The 23,056-nt window shown below is 42.7% G+C and overlaps 1 protein-coding gene across 2 annotated transcripts in view; it reads left to right on the top strand.

Annotated features, from left to right (window-relative positions):
- The window catches only part of LOC120945732 (calcium-activated chloride channel regulator 1-like), a 98,563-nt gene that overhangs the window by 62,557 nt on the left and 12,950 nt on the right, over positions 1–23,056 (top strand). For both annotated transcript variants that reach the window (XM_040360098.1, XM_040360099.1), the window contains one exon: positions 21,837–22,107. In XM_040360098.1, the coding sequence (XP_040216032.1) occupies positions 21,837–22,107 (271 nt within the window). The remainder of the gene's footprint in view (positions 1–21,836; positions 22,108–23,056) is intronic.

Here is a 23,056-nt window from a genome sequence, read left to right as displayed (position 1 = left end):
TTTTTTTTTCATCGCAAAAAACGACCGTGTGTACGCGGCATTATATGCAATTTATTGGCCATAAAAAGGGTATGGGGGCCGGTTTCTGCCCCAGGGGACATGTATCAATGCAAACAGGAGCAGTGATTTTAATGATGCTTGAAGTGCAACAATAAAAATTAAGAATTCCTTTAAATCTAGGGCCTGGGGTGTCCTCTTAGTCTGTCTGTAAAGTGGCGCATCTGTACTGTGTATAGAACCAGCTGCTGCAAAACTGACATTTATAAAGGAAACAGGAATCCTTTGGCTGACAGCTGAATGTCAGTGGTTGTTGGGGTGCTGTATTTAAGTACTTAAATATGAAGAAGAAAAAAAAAATCTGTTAGCGTTATTGTATTTTGAGTATCCAATTACCAACAGTTAAAGTGATGCTAAACACACAGGCCCGGATTCACAAAGCACTTGCGCCAACGTATCTCCAGATACGCCGCGTAAGTGCAAATATGGCCCGTCGTATCTATGCGCCTGACCCACAAACTAAGATACGCCTAAAAACAGGCTTCATCCCACCAACGTAACTTGTCTACGCCGGCGTAGCGTGGGCACATATTTACGCTGGACGCATGTGGCGCTTCCATTCATTTTGTATTCAAATATGCAAATTAGGGAGATACGCCGATTCACGAACGTACGTGCGCCCGGCACAAGCTACGCGCGGTGCGTGTAAGTTTTACGTCCGGCCTAAAGTTATTCCCCATAAAGCAGGTGTAACTCAGCAACAGACGTGCACAGGTCAGCTGGAGAGCAGCTGCAGCAGCACCGTTACGGTCAAGCTGAGCAACCACACTTGCAGGACAACACATCTGTATGCCAACATGCCAGGGGCAGCCATGGTCATAGCACTACTGCGTCCACAGGCACGGAGGAGGGCACGGGAGAGGATATACCGAACGCACATGAACGTCTTTGGCATGGGGGAATCGGAGGTGTATCGCATCTTCAGATTCAGCCCAGATGCCATCCTGGAATTAGCCACAGCCCTGCATGATGAAATCACCAGACAGACAGAACGCTCACATGCAGTGCAGCCACTAGTCAAGGTACTGGCAACACTGCATTTCCTCGCCAGTGGATCTTTCCAACGTACAAGTGGAGTCACAATCCACCATGAGCAGATGCGTGCACCAGGTTGTCCCCGCAATCCTCACACGCATGTCCCACCACATCATCAAACCCACCCATGAGCATCTGCGGCAGAAGGCAATGCAGGATTTCTACAGAATTCCCCAATTCCCACGCACCGTCGGGGTCATTGATTGCACACATGTGGCACTATGGCCCCCCCCCCCCCGTGCCACAGAGCTAATATACCGTAATTGTAAGCAGTGGCATTCCATCAATGTACGGGTGATAGCCGATGCCCAATGCCTCATATGGCACGTCCGTGCCAAACACCCCCGGTCCAGCCACGACAGCTACATATACCGTCAAAGCACCATCCCAACAGAATTCGAACAGAACGTGTACAGGGACAGCTGGCTGGTTGGTGAGTGACATGGGTGTCAGGCATGACTGTCCGACCCCGTGATGCAGACATCACGAGGGGCACATGCACGACTAACATCCTCCTGTCTTTTCCCTTCCAGGTGACTCGGCATATGCACTTGGGCCCCATCTCCTGACTCCATACCGGAATCCCCAAACCAGAGGAGAGAGAAGATACAATGCTGCACACATACGCACCCGTGCAGTGGTGGAGCGCACATTTGGCATCCTGAAGTCCCGTTTCCGATGCCTGGATAAGTCCGGAGGGGCCCTGTTGTATTCCCCAAACTTCGTGTGCCAGATCATCGGTGCATGTTGTGTGCTGCACAACTACGCCATGAGAAAGGGCCTGGAGATTGACATATGTGATGACCTGACACCCGAGCCACACAGTCCCCCCCTGCCCGAGGCTACCCCGTCTGCTGAGGGAAAAGCAGTCAGGAGTTGCCCTGTGGAACGTATCTTTGCACGTTAAACACACACATCATCATGGCACAAGGACAATGCAAGCATGCACACCACTGTGGTCCCTAGCTCACACACACCACATTCACCTCACATTGGTTTAGCCCAAGTCCGCCGTGCAGGACCTAGGAGCAGCAACGCCACGCCAAGGCCCCAATGTTGCTGTCCATTAATACCACATTCACATGGTCGTGGGGATAACCTCTCCCTGACGATCCAAGGTGACACGCCTTGCTGGCAGGAATGTCACCCACACATACACACACACTCACACACCAGTCACACTGTAGCAGCAACGGGCAAACCCTGCCCCTGCAAACGGGTTTCCGGCCACCTCTTCTGCACTCCTCACCGTGTGCAGTGACAAAAAATAAAAATAAAATAGGGATCATGCCCATACAGGAGGACGGCACATACCTCTGTGCACGTCCAAACAAAAAATAAAGCTCATACTCTGAGCAACAAAAAAAACAGAGAGCAGTCATTTGCCCTCTCGTGGGCATGGTGCCACGGGTACGGCTCCTCAATTGTCTGGGGGGAGCCTCGGGTGGGTGGGTGGGGCATCAGGAGGAGGTTCATCCCATGGTCTGTCTCTCCTGGCAGATGTTGGCTGCATGCCCTCCAACGCAACGGCAATGCTGGTGAGGACAGAGTTAGTATCCACCTGGTCTGCCGCTGGAGGCGCCTGTTCTGCCTTTCCTCCGCCTCGATGGCAGCAGTGTTGGCCTGTACAGCCACTCCCAGGCTCTTCACCTCCGCCACGAGGCCTGCTGCTGTGGCCTGCAGCTCCCCAATTGTCCTGTTATGACGCTCCAGGCTGCCCTGCACATTCGAGCCATGGTCCCCAGATGGTGAGGGACCCCCTGCCACCATGTGGTGACGCATGGCCTCAAGGGTCTGGGCTTGGTCACCCATGCATGCCACCATGGCAGCGCAGTTTGCGCTCACATCCTGCAGGCAGTCCGAGATCGAGCTGGTCTGCTCAGCCTGCTGGGTAAGGCACTGCTGCATAGCGGCTGCGGTGCCCTGCACAGCCACTGTGCAATCAGCCTGGGTCCTGGCTGAGGAGGCCAGGCTGTCTGCCACACGGTGCAGGTCACAGGCTAGAGCACCCATGTGGCGTGTCTGCCTTGCCTGCTCCCTCTCCAGCCCTTCTTGGAGGGATCTGGGTACACCCCTGGTCTTCCTCAATGCCTTCCTGGGGGATGGAGAGGCATGTGTCCATCTGGACGGGGTTCCCCTGGATGGGGTAGCCCTGGAGGGGGTTCCCCTGGATGGGGTAGCCCTGGAGGGGGTTCCCCTGGATGGGGTAGCCCTGGAGGGGGTTCCCCTGGATGGAGTGGAGGTCTCTGAGGGTCCGGGGAAGGTGGAAGCCTCCTCAAAATAGAGGCAATTCCTCCTGATGGAGATCCACCGGCTCCTCCTCAACTACCTCTAGAGGAGAGGTGTGGGCACTCCCCTCCACCGATGCATCATGGCTTCCCAGGGGGTCAGGCTGAGGCAGATGTTTTCCGGGGATGGCGTGGGTCGGACACCGGCAGACGACGGCTCAGCTCCCTCCAGCACATCTGTGGATGACACAAAGCATTCACATGTTGGTGGACCCACACACTTGTCACATATTCCCTTCCACCCCCTCACATGCTACACACTGGATGGGGGATAAAACACACTTACCTGTCCTCAAGTCCTGCTCACTGGAGTCAAAGCCCTCCAGGCCCTCCACCTGCTCCTGCTCCAGACAGCTGGCGATCACCTCCTTCTCAGCTGTCAACCTCAGAGATGAAGCAGGTCCGCCTCCCGTGCCCCTGAGGTGCCTCCTCACCTTGGCCAGCTTCTCCCTGACCCTCCGTCTCATATCATAAATTTTTTTTATAATGTCCTTAGAGGTCCTGGTCTCATGCCCAAGGGCATTGACCTCCAGGGCGATCTGCTGGTAGATCTCAGTCTTCCGTGCCTTGCTGGTCCTGGCACTCTGTGCGCCATGGAGGTACACATCATACTGGCCTATTGCTGAGGTCAGGATCGCCCTCTCTTCTGATTTTTCTTCCTCCTCTCCCTATCCACCTCAGCATCAGACATGGCTCTGCAAAAGTACTGTGCTCCAGGGGGAAAACAAGAAAACGGGTGTACTTTTGCACTGGACGGGTGTATGGCTGGGCGTATTTATGTGCTTGGCGTAAGCCGGTGGGCCGGCGTATCTAAGGAAGTTGCGCCGGCGTAGTTGTGAGCATGCGCATAGGGGTGCTGGGCATACGTCCGCGTCACGACGCATGCACCGATCAAGATACGCCAGGTGTAAAACATTGCACCACGCTCGGACCTTCATTTGCATGGGGTAACACTCACTTCCACCTACGCCTTCAAAATCCACGCCACGCCGACGCAGCTTTGGGAGCACTGGCTTCCTGAATTCCATGTTTGCCTCTCTGCGTTGTGTCGGCGTAGCGTGAAGAAGATACGCTACGGCGGCATAAATATGCGCCGATGTCTGTGAATCCGGGCCACACTGTTTAATTTACATTGTCCCTTCTATTTCTGGATGTGGATGATGGCACTGTAATTATTTAGAAAAACAAACATCTAAATATCTTTTTCGTAATCCATATACAGCTAAGCTGTCACATGACCCAGATCTTTCCCAGCCTGTCTGCAGGAAATCATAAGCAGGGGGGCTTCTAGTCCTGTGCTGCTGGTCACACGTTCAAAAAAAGAAATAAAAACAGCCTTTGGAATACAGAGTAAAAATAAATAATTAATATCAATTTTAATTCATCATACAAATATTTATTTGAAATCAAATCTTTACTATTTTGTGGAAATAACATTGTGTGGGTGATTTTACAGGCTGTGTCACGCCCCTCCAACCTGTGTCTTAGAATTTGAGGGAAGTGAAGCCACCATTAATCTTCATGTAATATCCCGCCCCTGTTGTGTTTAGCTGGTTAGTGAGCATGGAGGAGGAGGGAGGGAGTGGGTTGTCCTTTACCACTGTGTATATGCCCACATGTGTGACTCTATAGTCACCTGGGCTGTTCATGTGAAAAGGAGGAAATTCTCACCATAGAAACTCACTGAAAACTGAGCATGTGCAGAGTTGCCTCAACAGCTGCAAATTGGGGATATGGACAGAAGGTGGAGCTAGAGAACAGCAGAATACAGAAAATGAATCTTGTAGTGAGTACGTATAAACAGCATGTAATACATCATTTATTGATAGTCTTTATGATGTGGGTTTAGTGACACTTTAACTAATGAAGAAACATATTGCACTTCCCAAGGGCTCACTTGGGAATAAAAATATGTATGGATACAAATTATATATATATATATTTTTTTTTTGATGGGATCGGCATACAAATGTAATACATTCATAGGAATTCTAATACCAGACAATTTTTTCTTCAATTAAAAAATGTATGATAAACAGACACATGGATCAATAAGCAACAATAATAATATAAATTGTGTAAATGCATCTAAATGTATTGGTCTGTAAGGATGCCTAAAACACAAAGACAAGATGGTCAACATATGGAAGGCACTAATTACTACATATGTGCACACACATGCCTGCACACATACATACAGTACATGGGCACACACATGCAAATGTCCACACACAAGCACACATGCAGTAGGGACAAGTATACATCTGTAGATGACTCTATATTGTATGTAACTATCTTGATATTTGGTTACTTACCACCCTGCAGAGGGAGGTGGTGTATTCCCCCAAGGTGAAATGATGGTGATGTGGAAGAAAATAATGGGAAAGGAATAGGAAGGGAGAAGTAAAAGGGGGCAAAGATGATAGATGGGAGGGGGGGGGGGTTGGATACAAGAAAAGGGGGAAAGAAAAGAAAAAAGCTGAACAAGAAAAAGAACGGAAAAGGAGGGAAGAGAAAGAAGAAGAAGAAGAGAGGAGAAAAACAGGAAGAAGAGAAGGAGAAAGAGAAAAGGAAAAGAAAAAGACGAAGAAAACTTCGGGACTAGGAAGTACCCAAAATACCTGAAATGATGCAAGAAAACATATTTGGATGTATGAATATAAAAATACATATAGTAAAAACAAAGATTAAGATAACTGTATGGACCTCAATTACTTTGTTGAGGCCATGAGGCGTTAAAGTATTAAGGGTGTAGATCCAGAAAGTTTCTTGTCAACACAGGCATTGGAATATATTTATCTGGTATACATTCCTTCTTCTTTCTCTTCCCACCTTTTCCTTTGTTCCACCTTTTTTCCTTTCTTTACCCCTTTTCTTGTTTCCAACCCCCCCCCTTTCCCATCTATCATCTTTGCCCCCTTTTACTTCTCCCTTTCCATGCCTTTACCATCATTTCCTTCCCCATCACCATCATTTCCCTTGGGGGAATACACCACCTCTGCAGGGTGGTAAGTAACCAATTATCAAAATAGTTACATACAATACATTCAATATAGAGTCGTCTAGAGATGTCTACCTGTCCCTACGCGTTCATATATGCATGTGTGGTTTGTGCGCACATGTGTGTGTGGACATTTGCATGTGCATGCCTGCATATACACACGCACATGTGTTTATAAATGTGTGTGTGTGTGTGTGTGTATGTGCACATATGTAGTAATTAGTGCCTCCCATATTTGACCATCTTGTCCTTGTGTTTTAGGCGTCCTTACATACCAATAAATTTAGATGCATTCACACAATTTTTATTATTATTGTTGCTTGTTGATCCATGTGATAGGTCACTATGGAAATAACAATAACCAACTCTCGTGAACGTGTACACTTGCGTAATGCTGTGTACCTCTACTGTGCCATCAAACTTAAAATAAATAAATAAATCAAAAGATGTGAATAAAAAATCAATATCCAGCTCTCTAGAGCAGTGGTCATCAACCCTGTCCTGCAGGGCCCACTAACAGGCCAGGTTTTATGTATTACCTTGGGGAGATGCAGTCTTGAATACTGCTCCCACTGAGGAGCAAATGATATCACCTGTGATGTATTTTAGTTATCTTGCAAACCTGGCCTGTTAGTGGGCCCTGCAGGACAGGGTTGATGACCACTGCTCTAGAGCATGTACATTAAACGCATTGCTATTTTGCCTACAAACAGATATAAATATAATTATACATATACATAGATATATAAATAAATAGATAAATATATATAGATATAAAGTGCAAAATCAAAAAAATGTGTTTCAAAGTTCATGTGCAACATATGTGCAAAAAATGTGTTTCAAAGTTCATGTGCATTCATGTTGTAACACATCCCAAATAGCGTGGGTAAACACAACTTCACAGTTATAGTCCAAACAGGAGGTAATACTGTGATAAATCCTGGTGCTATGTCTCATGCATACAGGGTGCTGCTATTTCTTCCACCCGACGGAAATGAGTGCTACCACCACCACCTGCCAAAATGCAAACTCACCAGACCCCAGCTGGTAATAGGCCAAAAAACTTATTCCGTTAGGATCGATGGGTATGTCCTCACAGGGTGTTCCTCAATGCCTCAAAAAAACCAAGGAGCTCATCATGGTGTAGTACTTATAAAAGGTTTTGTTTATTTAAAAAACATAAAATCAAACTACTCACAAGAGAGGTGCTTTAAGACCAGCACCTGGTGTCTTTGGCAGTATCAGTCTTTAGACAGCCGCTCACCAGCTTATCGTTCGGGTGCGTACCTGGCTCCTGCTACACTTGTGGTCCCACAGGTCAGAATGCACTCCCTCTTGCGCTGTCCACCTAGCTTCTACGCGTTTCGCAGATTTGCGTCATCAGGAAAGCTGGTGGATGTTATTGGTGTTACTGTATTTATACCCTGTACCCAATTGCATGCAATAGCGAAACCGAAAGTGGTTTCACCGACATCTTGGCTGTACCGGAAGTTCCCCGGCCGCCATCTTAGCTCCTGTGTGCTGGCCAGTAGTACCTACAATCTTGTGCTCATTTCATGGGATAGAGTGGGTATTTCTACTAGTGCGATTGCTGCGCGCCATCGCGCCACAGTCCCCCCCCCTCACTGACACAACACCGCCACCAATGTCACCCGTTTCTTTGCCTCCCTTACTTCCAGTCTAAACCGGAAGTACGGAGGAACCGGATGTACTCGCGCCGCCATTTTGGTGTCTGGCATATATTATGTATGGTGTGGGATATTTGGTTTCCTTACTGATTTCACAGGAAGTGCCCAGTCGGCCATTTTAGACCCTGTAAATAGCACTCACTTGCTGTGTACGTCTGTGCCTGACGCTGCCATAGGCACCTTACAAAGATACATCAACAATTCCCATTGTTTTCATTTCTTAACACCCTGAACTGTCAAACAACCTTAATAATGTAGTTTAAGCTGAAATGCTGAGAATAGTTAATTAAAAACATTAGGTCTATATTAGATAGACCATTTAGTCTTTTAGTGTTCCAATTTTGCAATAAAGACACTATCATGAAAAATAAAGTTAAAATTAAAGTTAAAATTTAAATTAATTCTATGGGTTCATTAATAATCCAGAAGCGTATGAGTTATGTAGATTTAGGAACCAGGTGTAACAGAAATGAATGTAAATACATACTCAGGTTAATTTGTATATATGCCTACACTAATAATCCTCCAGAAAACAATTAACATCTAATTCTACATTCATTCCTTTTGGTTTGAGTGTATCCATTTTAAAAATCCATTCTGTTTCATTGCGTGAGACTTCCCTGCGCATATTTAAATTTCTCCAATTTTGTTCTATTTTATCAATGGCGTAAATTTTTAATTTGCTAGGATCTTTATTGTGTTTTTGCCTAAAATGCAACGAAACACTAAGTGACATGTGTGCTGCTGCACGTGATGAGTTTCTCTATTTTGAATTCTTTTTTGATTGTGTGACATTGGAAATGGCTGACCTTCCTAGGCCCTTTTGTAATGCGGCATGGTTTGCACTTCCCGCATCTGTAAAAACCCTTCTGGTCAAAGAAAGTGGTAATTTTCTTGGGTGGATCCGGTACGTTTTTTACTAAGGTGTCCCTGATTCTTCTAGCTCTCCTATATATGAATTTTGGCTTGGCAGGTAGAATTCTATTGAGATCTGCATCTCCCTTGATGATGGGCCAGTATTTGGTGATAATCTTTTCAACCGCTAGATAGTCCGCACTGAGGTGACATAATTTTTCTCTGGCGGTTTGCGTTACTTATCCTTCAGCATATCGATACGGTTCATGGAGGCTACTTCTGATCTTGCTTGCTCCAACCTGTTTCTCTCATATCCTTTCTCGACAAATCTGTCGATAAGGATGTTGGTTTGCAGCTGGTAATCTTCTGTAGAATTACAGTTACGTTTAATTTGGATAAACTGCCCCTTTGGTATAGCCCGTTTCCACTGGGGATGGTGGCAGCTGCCATACGGGATGTACCCGTTGCGGTCCATGTCCTTGAAGTGCGTTCCCGTGTGGAGTTCTTTCCCATTGTTTAATATTTCCAAGTCCAAAAACTGTATTACTTCAGGTTGGATGTTGATAGTGAATTTAATTCCATAGTCATTGTGATTGATATGCTCAATGAAGCCTTTCAATTGCTCATGGCTCCCCTCCCACACAATTAAGATTTTTATCAATGAACCGTTTATATACTTGGATTTGCGGCCAGCTTCTCCCAAAGATTTCTTCACTCTCCCATTTATTCAAAAATATGTTTGCCACGCTTAGGGCGTACTTGTTTCCCATCCCTACACCTTTTATTTGGCTGTAGTACCTGTGGTCATGCCAAAAGAAGTTGTTTTTCATGGCCATTCTTAGTCCTTCTAGTATGAATCGTCTCTGTTTTAGTTTGAGCTTCGAATGTTTTTTTAAGGCCCATGCTACTGCTGCCAATGCATCAATTTGTTTTATGTTGGTATATAAAGACTCCATGTCTATAGTTACCAGCAGCGTGGAGTCTTTAACTGAAACCTGTGTGAGCGTGTTTATGACATCCTTACTATCTTTAATAAAGGAGTTTCCTCCTGCTGCCTATGGCTGTAGGAACACATCTAAATACTCCCCCAACCGAGAATGTACCAAATTTATGCCGCTGATGATTGGGCGTCCCGGGGGTTTAGATTTATTTTTGTGTATCTTCGGTACCTGGTATATTACCGGGATTCTAGGGGCCTTTGGTAATATATATCTTCCCTCCTTTTTGTTTATGATATGGTCAGCTATCCCTTTGTTTAGAAAAATTATGAGTTTAGATTTCAGTTCCTTGTTGGGGTTTTTCTTTAATAATTGGTAGGTGGTAGTATCACCAACTAACCTGTTAAGTTCATTTGCAGCCCCCCCCCCTTATCCGCAGGCCTGACAACTATGTCTTTCCTTTTTTTTTTTTTTTTTTTTTTTTTTTTTTTTTTTTTTTGTCAAATTAGTTTATTGGGTTTAAAGTAAAGAGAAAACATTAGATACAATTGACAATAAAAGATTACAGAAAAATAAAAATGGTATCATGTAATAAGAGAGTATTTGAAACATAGACAAATCCAATAAATATTTGTAGATCCTATGAGGAATATTAAAGGAATCATTAAAGCAGGTTATAGTCAAACCAATCATGTTAGTCTATTGCATTTGAACTCATATAAAATATTATAGAATATTGTGATATAAATGGAACCGGATATAATTATGATATGAACTATAGCTATGGAGCAATTGTAATTTTAGCAATGAATCGGTTCAAAAACTGGCCGAAATAGGGGGGAGAAGGATCTTATTCATGTTAAGTATTAAAACAATAGGAGCAAAATTAGATATCGTATTTACATATTCACATTTACCATTTTATATAATGAGATAGCTTGAGCTATATATTTGAAGAAGTGAGAGATAAAAGAAAGAAAAAGGACAGAATGTGGAGTATAAAAAGTGGAAAGTGATGAAAACAATAGGATAGGAAAGGCAGTACAGGATAGAGGAAAGGCTCCGGGATCGTTACATAATAGAGATAGTAATAATATAGAGGGACTGTATCCAGAATGTTACTGGCTTACAATATCCTACCAAGGTCTCAATAGAGAATCATCTGGGTTAGATGAGATAGTATAGGTCACCCATGGGTTCCATATTGTTTCATATATGTCTATGGAATCATTGGTTATGGCTTCTGATTTTGAGTGGAGCATGGCTTGATGTACTCTATTTCTGGTTTCAGAAACTTGAAGCGTAGCTGTTTTCCAAGCTTTGGAGATGGTTTGCTTTGCGGCTGTGGTGATTTGTAGGAACAGTTTAAATTGAGCATAGGAAATACAATCCGGTTTTAAATTTAGGAGTGCGGTAGTCGGATCAGGAGTAATGGATTTCTTGAAAACTGCTGAAATCATGAGGAATATTTCTTTCCAGTAATGTTTTGTAACAGGGCACTCCCAGAAAATATGTAAATGTGTTCCCGGATCACCACAGCCGCGAAAACAAAGCGGGGAATAATGGGGAGCAAATTTTGCTATTCTAACAGGAACCAAATACCAGTACATGAGAACTTTATAATTTGTTTCCATAGCAAGTATATTTTGGGAGGACGTTTTAGTATTTGACCATACTTTATTCCAGGTAGATATATCTATATTGAAACCAAGGTCGTTCATCCATTTTTCAGCATATGAAGGTAATTTTGCGGTAAGCTTAGTACTTAGTTGGCTATATAGTATTGATATGAGTCCTCTTGAATGAGGATCTCGTTTACATATTCGTTCAAACTGCGTCATGTCACTCAATTTATTTATACCTTGTAAATATGGTGCAAAGAAATTTTTAATTTGTAAATAGCGAAAAATTTCTGATGCCGGAAGTTTATGACTTTCACGTATTTCTGGAAATGTTTTAAATGAGGCAGGTTTTAAAAAGTCACAACATTGTGTTAGTCCCGCTGAAATCCATCTTGTGAAGGTTCTAGGAAATGTGAGGGCTGGGTAGTCTTTCCATTTTTGTAATTTATTTATTCCTTGCCAGATTCTATCCTGCTTGGTGCTCCTTTGCGGTTTGATGTTTCTCATTTCTTTTTCCACCATTTTCTTAAACACCTCTATATGGTGGTTGGAGCTTATTTTAGGGTTAAAGGTTGATTTATTTTTTTAGTTGGCTATGCGTGTATTCTGGAGTCTCTGTTTCTTTTATGTTTCCACCTTTGCTTCCAAAGTATTTTTTTAGGTTTAATTTCCTTATAAATTTTTGCAAGTCTATAAATGTTTCAAAACCATTGAAGGCTTTACTGGGCGCAAATCTAATTCCTTTATCTAGGACCAGTAACTCTTCCTGTGAAAATACAATGCTGGTTAGGTTGAAGATTCCTTCACCTAATTTAACCCTTTTCTTTTTGCTTCCCCCTCTGCACCCTCTCCTTCTTGGGGGTTGTGGTTCCACCCTCCCCTGCTGGTTTGAAAAACCGGCATCGGTGGTCTGAATGACTCCCCCCAATCTCTCCATTCCCCCTGCCATTGGGGTGGTCCGTAGTTTTGGCCATAATAGCCGCTACCTCTCCCCCTCTGACCTCCTCTCCACGGTCTGGAGTATTGGCCGTTGTGGGGTTGGTAGGGGTATTGTTGGGATGGTGGTCCTCCCTGGTATGGGGGGCCTCCCTGTTGTCCCCCCTGCGATGGTTTGTTTGGGGTGGGCTTATTGGTGCTATTTTTATTTGGGGCGGGTGTTTCCGATTTCTTTTTAGTGCTCGTTGAGGCAACAGTTCCCTGTGTGTTTCCTGCTGCCTGTATCTCTGCTATTTCTGATTCATCATTGAGCGAGGTATTAGTTGAACTGGGTGTGCTGTCATTCTCTTGCCAACTGTATATCTTCCCAGCTAGATAATCTTTTTTGTCCCGATGGTATTTCTTAACCTTTTTTGTTTTAATTTCATTGTCTAATTTTCCCAGGAAATCTTGTAGTTTTTTTGGCCTTAGTGCCATATTCATCAGTATTTATATGCGTAATCATACTTTATTTGAGGCTATTGATAGTGCTTTCTATTTTATTTAATTTAATCCTTCTCCTATCTATAATAATTTCTAATCGTTTATTTTCACATCCATTAAAAAAATCTGACCATGCTTTGTTTAATCCAGCATCTGTCAGGCCATCATTGGGTCCTACATCCCATCGTAACCTACGAGGTGTAATATGGGCTTCTTTATATTTTTGCAGAGTGGTGATATCCCACCATACCCTTACTTGCTTATCCATGGCATTTTTGAGCTGTTTAAATCCCTGTTCTAGGTTTACTGTGGTTGTGTCATCAAAGTTATCGAAGAGATCACCCATGTCCAGCCTCCTATTGGCCAGAAATGAGAAGACCTCCATTATTGCTGCCCGTGCTGTGGTTCAAAAGAATAGAAATGAGTAGTGTTTGTCACCGGCGCAAATGAATATGTTATGGGTAATAAATTATATTATATTGGCCTGCTGCAGTACTGTGTAAACCTTCAAGGAGGTTTAGGTAAGAAAGCAGAAAAGTGTTGTTACTGCGCTGGTCTAAATATATGATGTCACAAAATAATTAACCCCTTAAACTCAAATAAAAATAAAAAAATACTCATATATAATAATATAGTGCTGACTCCAGTACAGTAATGTACGTGATAGGTCACTATGGAAATAACAATAACCAACTCTCGTGAACGTGTACACTTGCGTAATGCTGTGTACCTCTACTGTGCCATCAAACTTAAAATAAATAAATAAATCAAAAGATGTGAATAAAAAATCAATATCCAGCTCTCTAGAGCATGTACATTAAACGCAGTGCTGTTTTGCCTACAAACAGATATAAATATAAATATAATTATAAATATAATTAGATATGTAAATAAATAGATAAATATATATAGATATAAAGTGCAAAATCAGAAAATGTGTTTCAAAGTTCATGTGCAACATATGTGCAAAAAATGTGTTTCAAAGTTCATGTGCATTCATGTTGTAACACATCCCAAATAGCGTGGGTAAACACAACTTCACAGTTATAGTCCAAACAGGAGGTAATACGGTGATAAATCCTGGTGCTATGTCTCATGCATACAGGGTGCTGCTATTTCTTCCACCCGACAGAAATGAGTGCTACCACCACCACCTGCCAAAATGCAAACTCACCAGACCCCAGCTGGTAATAGGCCAAAAAACGTATTCCGTTAGGATCGATGGGTATGTCCTCAAAAGGTGTTCCTCAATGCCTCAAAAAAACCAAGGAGCTCATCATGGTGTAGTACTTATAAAAGGTTTTGTTTATTTAAAAAACATAAAATCAAACTACTCACAAGAGAGGTGCTTTAAGACCAGCACCTGGTGTCTTTGGCAGTATCAGTCTTTAGACAGCCGCTCACCAGCTTATCGTTCGGGTGCGTACCTGGCTCCTGCTACACTTGTGGTCCCACAGGTCAGAATGCACTCCCTCTTGCGCTGTCCACCTAGCTTCTACGCGTTTCGCAGATTTGCGTCATCAGGAAAGCTGGTGGATGTTATTGGTGTTACTGTATTTATACCCTGTACCTAATTGCATGCAATAACGAAACCGGAAGTGGTTTCGCCGCCATCTTGGCCACAGTCCCCCCCCTCGCTGACGCAACACCGCCGCAAATGTCACCCGTTACTTTGCCTCCCTTACTTCCAGTCTAAACCGGAAGTACGGAGGAACCGGATGTACTCGCGCCACCATTTTGTTGTCTGGCATATATTATGTATGGTGTGGGATATTTGGTTTCCTTACTGATTTCACAGGAAGTGCCCAGTCGGCCATTTTAGACCCTGTAAATAGCCCTCACTTACTGTGTACGTCTGTGCCTGACGCTGCCATAGGCACCTTACAAGGCACCTTACAAAGATATATCAACAATTCCTATAGATTTAATTTCTTTAACACCCTGAACTGTCAAACAACCTTAACCACATCCATACCAGCCCATTGTAAAATGACGTCCACAAAGGACCTCTAACGATCCAGGTGGACGTCATATGACGTCCTGGGCTTTGTGGGGGGATATCTGAATGATGCCTGCAGCTAGAGGCATCATTCAGATATCCTTCTCTTCTGCCAGCGATTCTGCACAACGTAAGATCGATCATAGCGGCGGTTCCGCCGCTAGATCGTTCTTACAGGCGACGGGAGGGGACATCCCCCCTCCCACCGCCATCCGGTGCTTCTCCGGGCTCTCCCGTGCCATCGGGGGCCCAGAGAACGAATCGTCCGGTGCTGGCAGGAAGCATAGAGATGACTGGTGACCAGATGGTCACCAGTCATCTCTATGACCGTCGGAGGACCCCAGCGCGATGTGATGACTTCATGCCCGGGTCCCTGTAAGTAAACAAAGCCACAATTGCGGCTGCTAAGCAACACTGATCATGAGATCGGTGAATTTTTTTTCACCGATTTCATGCTTTCCAGCCTGGAGGAGAGATGTGGGGTCTTATTGACCCCGCATCTCTCCATAAAGAGTACCTGTCACACACATTCCTATTACAAGGGATTTTACATTCCTTGTAATAGGAATAAAAGTGATAATAAAAAAAATTAAATTAAAAAAAAGTGTAAAAAAATAAATAAATATGTAAAAAAATAAAAAAAATGTTTTAATGCCCCTGTCCCCAGTAGCTCGCGCGCAGAAGCGAACGCACACGCAAGTCCCGCCGGCATATGTAAATGCCGTTTAAACCACATATGTGAGGTATCGCTGCGTGTGTTAGAGTGCCAGCAAGAATTCTAGCACTAGATCTCCTCTGTAAATCTAAACTGGTAACCTGTAAAAAATTTCAAAGCGTTGCCTATGGAGATTTTAAAGTACCGAAGTTTGGCGCCATTCCATGAGTGTGCGCAATTTTAAAGCGTGGCATGTTAGGTATCTATTTACTCGGTGTAACATCATCTTTCATATTTTACAAAAAAATTGGGCTAACTTTACTGTTTTGTTATTTTTTTAATTCATGAAACAATTTTTTTCCAAAAAAAAGGCGTTTGAAAAATGATTGTGCAGATACCGTGCAAGATAAAAAGTTTTAATGACCGTCGTTTTATTCCCTAGGGTGTCTGCTAAAAAAAACATATATAATGTTTGGGGGTTCTGCGTAATTTTCTAGCAAAAAAATTATGATTTGTACATGTAGGAGAGAAGTGCCAGAATAGGCCCGGTATGGGTGTGTGTATAAAAGCCCTGTTTGGAAGTGGTTAATAATGTAGTTTAGGCTGAAATGCCGAGAATAGTTAATTAAAAACATTAGGTCTATATAAGATAGACCATTTAGTCTTTTAGTGTTCCAATTTTGCAATAAAGACACTATCATGAAAAATAAAGTTAAAATTAAAGTTAAAATTTAAATGAATTCTATGGGTTTATTAATAATCCAGAAGCGTATGAGTTATGTAGATTTAGGAACCAGGTGTAACAGAAATTAATGTAAATACATACTCAGGTTAATTTGTATATATGCCTACACTAATAATCCTCCAGAAAACAATTAACATCTAATTCTACATTCATTCCTTTTGGTTTGAGTGTATCCATTTTAAAAATCCATTCTGTTTCATTGCGTGAGACTTCCCTGAGCATATATAAATTTCTCCAATTTTGTTCTATTTCATCAATGGCGTAAATTTTTAATTTGTTAGGATCTTTATTGTGTTTTTGCCTAAAATGCAACCAAACACTGTGGTGGATGAACCCCTTTATATTTCTAATGTGCTCACCCATGCGTATTGACAGTTTCCTGGTGGTTCTACCCACATACTGCAATCCGCACTCGCACTCCAGCACGTAGGTGACATGCGTGCTGCTGCACGTGATGAGTTTCTCTATTTTGAATTATTTTTTGTTTGTGTGAGATTGGAAATGGCTGACCTTCCTAGGCCCTTTTGTAATGTTTGCACTTCCCGCATTTGTAAAAACCCTTCTGGTCAAAGAAAGTGGTAATTTTCTTGGGTGGATCCGGTATGTTTTTTACTAAGGTGTCCCTGATTCTTCTAGCTCTCCTATATATGAATTTCGGCTTGGCAGGTAGAATTCTATTGAGATCTGCATCTCCCTTGATGATGGGCCAGTATTTGGTGATAATCTTTTAGTCCGCACTGAAACCCGTCGCAAAGGTGACATCATTTTTCTCTGGCGGTTTGCGTTCCTTATCCTTCAGCATATCGATACGGTTCATGGAGGCTACTTCTGATCTTGCTTGCTCCAACCTGTTTCTCTCATATCCTTTCTCGACAAATCTGTCGATAAGGATGTTGGTTTGCAGCTGGTAATCTTCTGTAGAATTACAGTTATGTTTAATTCGGATAAACTGTCCCTTTGGTATAGCCCGTTTCCACTGGGGATGGTGGCAGCTGCCATACGGGATGTACCCGTTGCGGTCCATTTCCTTGAAGTGCGTTCTCGTGTGGAGTTCTTTCCCATTTTTAAATATTTCCCAGTCCAAAAACTGTATTACTTCAGGTTGTATGTTGATGGTGAATTTAATTCCATAGTCATTGTGATTGATATGCTCAATGAAGCCTTTCAATTGCTCATGGCTCCCCTCCCACACAATTAAGATGTCATCAATGAACTGTTTATATACTTGGATTTGCGGCCAGCTTCTCCCAAAGATTTTTTCACTCTCCCATTTATTCAAAAATATGTTTGCCACGCTTGGGGCGTACTTGTTTCCCATCCCTACACCTTTTATTTGGCTGTAGTACCTGTGGCCATGCCAAAAGAAGTTGTTTTTCATGGCCATTCTTAGTCCTTCTAGTATGAATCGTCTCTGTTTTAGTTTGAGCTTCGAATGGTTTTTTAAGGCCCATGCTACTGCTGCCAATGCATCAATTTGTTTTATGTTGGTATATAAAGACTCCACGTCTATAGTTACCAGCAGCATGGAGTCTTTAACTGAAACCTGTGTGAGCGTGTTTATGGCGTCCTTACTATCTTTAATAAAGGAGTTTCCTCCTGCTGCCAATGGCTGTAGGAACACATCTAAATACTCCCCCAACCGAGAATGTATCGAATTTATGCCGCTGATGATTGGGCGTCCCGGGGGTTTAGATTTATTTTTGTGTATCTTCGGTACCTGGTATATTACCGGGATTCTAGGGGCCTTTTCTTAACATATATCTTCCCTCCATTTTGTTTATGATATGGTCAGCTATCCCTTTGTTTAGAAAAATTCTGAGTTTAGATTTCAGTTCCTTGTTGGGGTTTTTCTTTAATAATTGGTAGGTGGTAGTATCACCAACTAACTGGTTAAGTTCATTTGCAGCCCCCCCCCCCTTATCCGCAGGCCTGACAACTATGTCTTTCCGTTTTTGTAATTTCTTTATTCCTTGCCAGATTCTATCCTGCTTGGTGCTCCTTTGCGGTTTGATGTTTCTTATTTCTTTTTCCACCATTTTCTTAAAAACCTCTATATGGTGGTTGGAGCTTATTTTAGGGTTAAAGGTTGATTTATTTTTTTAGTTGGCTATGCGTGTATTCTGGAGTCTCTGTTTCTTTTATGTTTCCACCTTTGCTTCCAAAGTATTTTTTTAGGTTTAATTTCCTTATAAACTTTTGCAAGTCTATAAATGTTTCAAAACCATTGAAGGCTTTACTGGGCGCAAATCTAATTCCTTTATCTAGGACCAGTAACTCTTCCTCTGAAAATACAATGCTGGTTAGGTTGAAGATTCCTTCACCTAATTTAACCCTTTTCGTTTTGCTTCCCCCTCTGCACCCTCTCCTTCTTGGGGGTTGTGGTTCCACCCTCCCCTGCTGGTTTGAAAAACTGGCATCGGTGGTCTGAATGACTCCCCCCAATCTCTCCATTCCCCCTGCCATTGGGGTGGTCCGTAGTTTTGGCCATAATAGCCGCTACCTCTCCCCCTCTGACCTCCTCTCCACGGTCTGGAGTATTGGCCGTTGTGGGGTTGGTAGGGGTATTGTTGGGATGGTGGTCCTCCCTGGTATGGGGGGCCTCCCTGTTGTCCCCCCGCGATGGTTTGTTTGGGGTGGGCTTATTGATGCTATTTTTATTTGGGGCGGGTGTTTCCGATTTCTTTTTAGTGCTCGTTGAGGCAACAGTTCCCTGTGTGTTTCCTGCTGCCTGTATCTCTGCTATTTCTGATTCATCATTGAGCGAGGTATTAGTTGAACTGGGTGTGCTGTCATTCTCTTGCCAACTGTATATCTTCCCAGCTAGATAATCTTTTTTGTCCCGCTGGTATTTCTTAACCTTTTTTGTTTTAATTTCATTGTCTAATTTTCCCAGGAAATCTTGTAGTTTCTTGGCCTTAGTGCTATATTCATCAGTATTTATATGCGTAATCATACTTTCTTTGAGGCTATTGATAGTGCTTTCTATTTTATTTAATTTAATCCTTCTCCTATCTATAATAATTTCTAATCGTTTATTTTCACATCCATTAAAAAAAATCTGACCATGCTTTGTTTAATCCAGCATCTGTCAGGCCATCATTGGGTCCTACATCCCATCGTAACCTACAAGGTGTAATATGGGCTTCTTTATATTTTTGCAGAGTGGTGATATCCCACCATACCCTTACTTGCTTATCCATGGCATTTTTGAGCTGTTTAAATCCCTGTTCTAGGTTTACTGTGGTTGTGTCATCAAAGTTATCGAAGAGATCACCCATGTCCAGCCTCCTATTGGCCAGAAATGAGAAGACCTCCATTATTGCTGCCCGTGCTGTGGTTCAAAAGAATAGAAATGAGTAGTGATTGTCACCGGCGCAAATTAATATGTTATGGGTAATAAATTATATTATATTGGCCTGCTGCAGTACTGTATAAACCTTCAAGGAGGTTTAGGTAAGAAAGCAGAAAAGTGTTGTTACTGCGCTGGTCTAAATATATGATGTCACAAAATAATTAACCCCTTAAACTCAAAAAAAAAGTAAAAAATACTCATATATAATAATATAGTGCTGACTCCAGTACAGTAATGTACGTGATAGGTCACTATGGAAATAACAATAACCAACTCTCGTGAACGTGTACACTTGCGTAATGCTGTGTACCTCTACTGTGCCATCAAACTTAAAATAAATAAATAAATCAAAAGTTGTGAATAAAAAATCAATATCCAGCTCTCTAGAGCATGTACATTAAACGCAGTGCTATTTTGCCTACAAACAGATATAAATATAAATATAATTATAAATATAAATAGATATGTAAATAAATAGATAAATATATATAGATATAAAGTGCAAAATCAGAAAAATGTGTTTCAAAGTTCATGTGCAACATATGTGCAAAAAATGTGTTTCAAAGTTCATGTGCATTCATGTTGTAACACATCCCAAATAGCGTGGGTAAACACAACTTCACAGTTATAGTCCAAACAGGAGGTAATACGGTGATAAATCCTGGTGCTATGTCTCATGCATACAGGGTGCTGCTATTTCTTCCACCCGACAGCAATGAGTGCTACCACCACCACCTGCCAAAATGCACACTCACCAGACCCCAGCTGGTAATAGGCCAAAAAACTTATTCTGTTAGGATCGATGGGTATGTCCTCACAAGGTGTTCCTCAATGCCTCAAAAAAACCAAGGAGCTCATCATGGTGTAGTACTTATAAAAGGTTTTGTTTATTTAAAAAACATTAAATCAAACTACTCACAAGAGAGGTGCTTTAAGACCAGCACCTGGTGTCTTTGGCAGTATCAGTTTTTAGACAGCCGCTCACCAGCTTATCGTTCGGGTGCGTACCTGGCTCCTGCTACACTTGTGGTCCTACAGGTCAGAATGCACTCCCTCTTGCGCTGTCCACCTAGCTTCTACGCGTTTCACAGATTTGCGTCATCAGTCATCATAAATAGCATTAGATTGTAGGTGCTACTGGCCAGCATACAGGAGCTAAGATGGCGGCCGGGGGAACTTCCGGTACAGCCAAGATGGCGGCGAAACCACTTCCGGTTTCGCTATTGCATGCAATTAGGTACAGGGTATAAATACAGTAACACCAATAACATCCACCAGCTTTCCTGATGACGCAAATCTGCGAAACGCGTAGAAGCTAGGTGGACAGCGCAAGAGGGAGTGCATTCTGACCTGTGGGACCACAAGTGTAGCAGGAGCCAGGTACGCACCCAAACGATAAGCTGATGAGCGGCTGTCTAAAGACTGATACTGCCAAAGACACCAGGTGCTGGTCTTAAAGCACCTCTTTTGTGAGTAGTTTAATTTTATGTTTTTTAAATAAACAAAACCTTTTATAAGTACTACACCATGATGAGCTCCTTGGTTTTTTTGAGGCATTGAGGAACACCCTGTGAGGACATACCCATCGATCCTAACAGAATACGTTTTTTGGCCTATTACCATAACATATTCATTTGCGCCGGTGACAATCACTACTCTTGTTGATCCATGTGTCTGTATATCATACATTTTTTCACTGAAGAAAAAATTGTCAGATCAGATCTGAGGAAAAAGCAGAAGCTTTGAAACACATCATCTGACGTCATAACATCACTTCCGGTTCCGGGTCCCTCTTATTGCGTTCCACACTGGTCGGCACGCCGCCGCCGAGAAGGTAACAGGCCGGCCTGCTCCATCTGTCTGATCCTCCAGACAACGCATCGCTGCAGCCTACTGGGACAGTACCCTGGATGGATTTCCGGACCCTACAATGACCACATATCCCATGTAGAGATATCCATGCATGTTTTCTCACAACTGTCATGCGAGTAGCCATTTGGCTGATTATATCAATAAATTCTTGTTTATTACAAACATACTGCACTTGGTTGGCGCACCTTGTTTCTTATTTTTCAAAATTAGAATACCATTTTTGAGGAGAAGAACAAATAATAATTTACAATTTGTTGCCTTTCATAAGCTAAATGATATATAAAATATTTGAAATAAATTTCAATTTTAGAGAGGACGCTGGGATTACAGCCTCTGCAATTCATTTACATCACCCCAAGATATAGGCATAACTGTGACATCCAAAGCAGCTGCTGAAAATGTGCCACCAATTCTTGCATTCTGTCACATGAATCAGAATAATATTACCTATCCAAATTTATTGGTCATCTATACATTTATAAGTCAAGGATTGCGGCCAGTGACTGGAGCAAAAGTGATGGCCATTATTGAACCAGAAAGTGGAACGCCTGTGACTATGGAGCTTTTGGACAGCGGGACAGGTAAATTAAATACTGTGCTGTTATTATTATTATTAATCAGGATTTATTGTTAAAACAAGAAAAGGGATTCCTTTTAGACACCAAAAGCTATGATTCTACTGGCTTCTAGCAATGGCAGTGTTCTAGATTCAGAAACCAATCCAACTCACTTTACTGCGTGTGATCAGGGAAAATTTAGCTTTGATTATTGGTTATTTCACTTCTTCTACAGCACTGTGGTATGTACTGTACAGTATATTTTTTAATTCTACATGATTGTATAAAATGTTTGACTTTAAAGCTGAGGTATGGCAATTTTAACATTCTTTCATTGGTCCAGTGTGGACCAATGTATGTGCCATATCTGTGGGATCCCTGTGAAAGCTGGAAATCAGTGTGGTAGACACCGCTACTCCAGTGATCTCTTCTAGCTTCCCTTCCCTTGCCAGGCGGCTGCCCTGATGCATTGTGTACACAGGAGGTTTCTTAGTCAGCTTGGGCACCATTTAGAAACACACTGGGCCGGATTCAGATACCTGAGCGTATCTGTCCGGCCGGCGTAACGTATCTAAGATACGTTACGCCGCTGTAACTTTGGGCGCAAGTTCTGTATTCAGAAAGAACTTGCGCCCTTATTTACGGCGGCGTAACGTATGTGTTGCGGCGTAAGGCCGCGTAATTCAAATGGGGATGTTGGGGGCGTGTTTTATTTAAATTAGGCTTGACCCCGCGTATATTACGTTTTTTTACGTTCGTGAAAACATCCCAGTGCGCATGCTCGAAAATCCGCCGGAAAATGTCATAGCTTTCGACGTGAACGTAAATTACGTCCAGCCGTATTCGGGAACGACTAACGCAAACGACGTAAAAATTTCAAAACTCGGCGCGGGAACAACGGCCATACTTAACATAGGATACGCCTGTTTATAGCACAAAAAAATAAAAACGCAGAGATGATCAAATACCACCA

The sequence above is a fragment of the Rana temporaria genome, chromosome 7 (assembly GCF_905171775.1).
Source record: "Rana temporaria chromosome 7, aRanTem1.1, whole genome shotgun sequence".
NCBI lineage: Eukaryota > Metazoa > Chordata > Amphibia > Anura > Ranidae > Rana > Rana temporaria.
The sequence above is the reverse complement of the archived record's forward strand: the minus strand, read 5'-3'. Positions and strand labels throughout refer to the sequence as shown.